Source organism: Pollachius pollachius (genome assembly GCF_949987615.1).
Source record: "Pollachius pollachius genome assembly, chromosome: 5".
Taxonomy (NCBI): Eukaryota; Metazoa; Chordata; class Actinopteri; order Gadiformes; family Gadidae; genus Pollachius; species Pollachius pollachius.
Genome location: NC_136938.1, coordinates 9,945,878 through 9,950,810, shown reverse-complemented (window position 1 = coordinate 9,950,810; position 4,933 = coordinate 9,945,878). Strand labels below are relative to the sequence as shown.

The 4,933-nt window shown below is 38.8% G+C and overlaps 1 protein-coding gene across 1 annotated transcript; it reads right to left on the bottom strand.

Annotated features, from left to right (window-relative positions):
• Positions 1 to 1,706: 1,706 nt before the first annotated feature.
• On the bottom strand, positions 1,707 to 4,026 carry terb2 (telomere repeat binding bouquet formation protein 2; the record flags this gene model as incomplete). The annotated part of the gene is made up of 7 exons (XM_079736411.1): positions 1,707 to 1,783; positions 2,097 to 2,182; positions 2,422 to 2,483; positions 2,562 to 2,623; positions 3,075 to 3,214; positions 3,418 to 3,523; positions 3,963 to 4,026. The coding sequence occupies 7 exons, from the start codon at positions 4,024 to 4,026 to the stop codon at positions 1,707 to 1,709; spliced, it is 597 nt and encodes a 198-aa protein (XP_079592537.1).
• Positions 4,027 to 4,933: the final 907 nt, after the last annotated feature.

Genomic DNA, 4,933 nt, shown 5'->3' with positions numbered 1-4,933 from the left:
ATTGATAAGATATCGGTATTTATGCAAATGCTTGTCTCCCTCCCTACTTCCCCGCCTTAAAATGGATCCAGGTTCACTTATCGACTGTATTATTATTAGAATTTGATGTTCCCTTTTAATTATTTTGCTGAAGGCCAATCTTCATTCAGCATGGATACCATTGTACATAGTTGGTGCATACAGTGTTGTGTTCTGACTCAAAATAATAGACCCTCACCACTCTACTGGACATAGCAGATTCTTGCCCGATGCACTACCCCACAGGTAAAACATACGTTCAACAGTGACATTTACTCTCAGAGTTGTATATTGCGGTCTGTTTATCATTGTAGGGTTTTTTAAAAACAGGTAGGATCTCAACCTCACCGTTTACACTTACTGATGTATGGGATCCGACCAGATCCTCTGACGTCAAAGTGTCATAGAGAGAGAACGTAGTTTATAACAAATGTATTTTTGTTTGTGGAAGAAGGGAAACGGGGGGAGCACAACTGAGATCTCCTGCAGATGATAGCAGGGCCTCTCTTCCTCGCTGGCCACCCCTATACATGCAGTACGAAGGGATTTGATGTCTAACTGACACTCTCTTCAGATGAGGTTAAGATTATAATCAGATTACCATCGCTCCTTTAAAGAGAATGACCATATACCACACTGTGCTCAGCAGGTTCTCAGCAGTAATGTCTTATATTCTACTTGAAATCAATCTTTAAAAAAAAACATTAACAAATTATTAAGAACTTGAAAGCTTATCGTTCATGAAACTGGAACGATTAATAAGCAAGTTCAATAGCTAAAGTCTGCAAGGAGAAAAGCAGAGACTTTCCTCAGTCCAGTGTTGCCTCTGAAAGGCGAATAACTGAAAGGTATTTACAATCGCACAACAGTAATGAAATGAGAGGCCATTTTGAGAACAGCCACAGCCAATCATGGGCTGTTTATTAAAGTAATTAAACGTGAGATGTCAAAACTAAAGACCTATTGGTTAGCCAAGTGAAAGCATACAATGCAGAATATATTGCCTAGATTCAAATAATTTATAGACACTATCTTTTTGGTTGGCGGTTATAATTTGGGCAGCTTGAATAACTTATAAAAATATAACTATAGCTATGTATGTGTTTCATATCCAGAAGTGGATCAAAATTGAAGGATTCAAAATAAACGCTTAATGAATTCAAATTGTTTTATGAGAATCACAAATTATTTAAGAGAATGATGAAAATTTCGCTTTATAAAATATTCAGATTACCCAACGATATACAAATGGAATGTGTAATTGGTGTTTTTTTTATAAATGATCTTTATTGTCTTGTTTTTCAATAAACGTGTTTCCTTTAAGGTATGTAACATCTGTTTTTATTTTTTTAATCCTCTTTTTTTTCTTTAATATCCAACTCTATGAACTCATGCAGTTTGAAAAATACAAATGCTAAAGAAACCCCACAGCCCTGTTACTTAATTCAGTAAAACAGTCTCATACAGAACCTCTTCAAATCAATAGTTCTAAATGGTTGACTATGGAATTATTCAGCTAGCTTCCATCTTGGTTCTATAAGCACTAGCTGGTGGGGGTGCTGAATGAAGAATTGTGCATTCAGTTCCCCCACCCAACTACTGTTTAGAACCAAGATGGCTGCTAGGTGAATAAGGACCATGCAATACATAAATAGACACTAGTGTGGCAGTTGGATTTACTGATGCGCTCAACAGCCACAGCGGTCCGGTGTGATTTCACACAGGTCCCCAGAGTATTTCGCCAGCTTGTTTATACTGATGAAACCTAGAGAGGAGAGACACTTAATGATTAAAAAGTAAGTGTTTTAAATAAGAATGTGTGTAATTCGTTCAGGTTCCTGTGTAGCTAAGCTCAACTAAAGCCTAGCATGAAATGTACAGTATGGTAGGATGCTTTGTGTGAAAGTGTCCACCAAACGGCAGATGTACTATTATTTATGAGATCAAAATTAAGATGCCAGCCCGCCGCCTTACTGTATTCGGTGTGGTATAGTTTAAATTCGACTTGTGCGTTTCTCAATAATTAAGGTTCTCAATTTTAACTGAAATGAAATCAACATACTGAATGAATGCTTTACCTGTTGCTGGTTTATTAAAGGAGAGCTTCTGTACACGGCACACTTTGACTTCAGGCTGGGGCATCTCTGAGTCCAAATGTCCACAGCTATTAAAAAACACAACATAATGTCATGTCAGCTACGATGAAACACTTATATAAATAAAAGTCAGGACACAAATGCCAGCTTCAAGGCCAAATTGTTTTTTTCCATCATCTTTTTGAGTGAGAAATATACAAACTAAAAATCCAATAGTGCAGAGGCTTTCAAGACTTTCAGATGATACGGTCAAGCATATATCCATGTGGCGTGGTACAGGGATATAGCACTAAACAAAATCTGTGACCTGCTGTTCAAGTCTGTGATCGTCCACGAGTCCTCCTCCACTACCTGTTTCACTGATGAACCCTGCAAATACAGATTTAAGAAATATGTAGTAGACTATACTAAAGGAAGGTTTATGTTGGCTTTATGTTTCATAGATACCTGGGGTTCACACTGATCATCTTCCCTTTCCCAAATCAGTCTGCCAACCACATTCCGGACTTCTGAAAATAAAAAGTTGAATGGACTACAATTACATTCAGCACCAGCAGGCACCTTTATCCAAAGCTAGACTTACAAATGAGACAGAAAATAACCAAAGCTTTCCATCCAAATTGGAACCACCACTAAAACAACAAAGAAAGAGGAAGTTATTTTAATGTCTTTTTGGAACACTTTTCTATCCACTGTGCTCACTGCGTGCTCGCATTGATTCATGGCCACACAGACCGCGACCCATCTCGTTGGTATTAAACGTAAGGGAACTCGCTTGAAACCCAAACACCAAGCCAGTAGGCTATAGTAGCAAGCAATCGAAGTAGCAAACCTTAAGTATCGAGCCTCGAACCCATTTGGGCTTATTTAAAAACAAAACGCAAAATGGCCACCCGCACCCAAAAGAAAATTTCAAAGAGAGAGTGAAAATAATAATAATAAGAACTAATTGCTCCTCACCGTCCTGGACACAGACGGGGGGCAGTACGTAGTGTCCGATACACACAGAGCCGGCGCTGTCACGCTTCTCACACGCACACAGGAACAGGCTGTGGAACACCGTCACCTTCCTCTGCTGGTAGTCCTTACTCTCAAAGATCCTGATATCAGAGGAGGACGACTTGTATAATTGGAAGAAAATATTACTAATTGGGAGATTAATCAACAATGAAGCAATAATAACTTGCATTTAGGCCTCTTGTCGTGAGGAGGAGCGGAGGAATTGAACAAGCAACCCCTCTTGTTCCCATTGACCTGCTTACCTATAGGGAGGTCAATGGGAACAGTGAATGCTGTTTCTTACCGCTGAGTGTCAGGGTTTGAGGCATCTTCACTGAAGAGGTATTCTGCTGTCCTCCAGCTCGCAATGCGCCCACCTTCAGATACTGTGTAGATACACACATCAGATGCTGTGTAGATACACACATCGGATACTGTGTAGATACACACATCGGATACTGTGTAGATACACACATCGGATACTGTGTAGATACACACATCGGACACTGTGTAGATACACACATGTGATACTGCTGATATACACATGAACCAGCACATATTATGTTCACATCTCAAAATCCTACATGGTATTCTCTATATTTGACTTAAATAGGTAGGTTTATATTCTATGTCAGCTAAGATATCTTTTTCGGAACAATCGGCCTCATTGTCATATCTCGAGTAACGTTAGATTGTCTATTGAGTGCATTTATCCAATGTACAGTCAGTCTATGGGTGATTTACACATTACGGATACATAATATATCTTACAGAAATTATTTAAATGATTGAATGATTGAATGATGAAGCCAAAACAAATAGCATGTAAAACAGCTAGTAAAAACGTACCCCAGTATTTCTGACACCTTCGCTCGACACTGTTTGAAAACCAAGCCGTTCTCTTGCGAAACATGATCTAAAGAAAAAGTGTTGTTTAGGGAACTAAGGGAACTTAGTTTAAAACAAGTTCCCTTAGTTTTAATAATGCTTAACCAAAGATGTGTTCAGTTTCCCGCCTCGCACTTGTAAACATATCAAGTTGTATTGGCATTTATACATTTATTGGCCACAAGATGGCAGCATGTTATCGTAAACCGTCGTTTGTAGGCAGTGTTTGCGGGTTATAAACCATTAAATAGCATATTATTTTGTAATTCTGGAGTCACTTTTATCCAAAGCGATTCACAGTGAATGTATTTGAGATTCATGCAATTAATGAGCTGGAAGAGGCTGGCCTTCGAGCTCAAGGATGCCTGCAGATAGGTCAGATGTAAGGGATTGAACCCACCGTTTTAGTTGAAGGCGAAATCCTTCAAACACACAACCCCCTATAGCGCCACTGTAAACAGATCAATTTATTGCAATACTTAAACGAAATAATTTACATAGATTAGCCTGTATTGATTTATAATTAACTATAGTGCCAATTCGTTGTATTTAGTATAATTAATAATTACCATAGTGTAACCTTCAGTGAAAGGCTAATCTAATGGATTGGCCGTCAACACTGGATCCATAGTGTGAATCTGTCTCAGTCAGTTGATCGGGACTCTATATCCACAAACTAAAGATGGAAGGCTTGGTGATATACGAAATTATACCATAAAACCCCACCAGAAACACGCACAGACTACCAACAAATCACTTTACAATGGCCGACAATGTCAAGGAACCTTGTGTTTTACAGCTAACAGGATAAAGCTATTATGCTAGACGTGACTGGTAGGCCTCCAGGTCACTGGAGCTAAAGACGCGTGATTGGTTCACCATTTCATCATTTTTGCTCAGAGACCGAGAAGATATAAAGATGATATCATAGA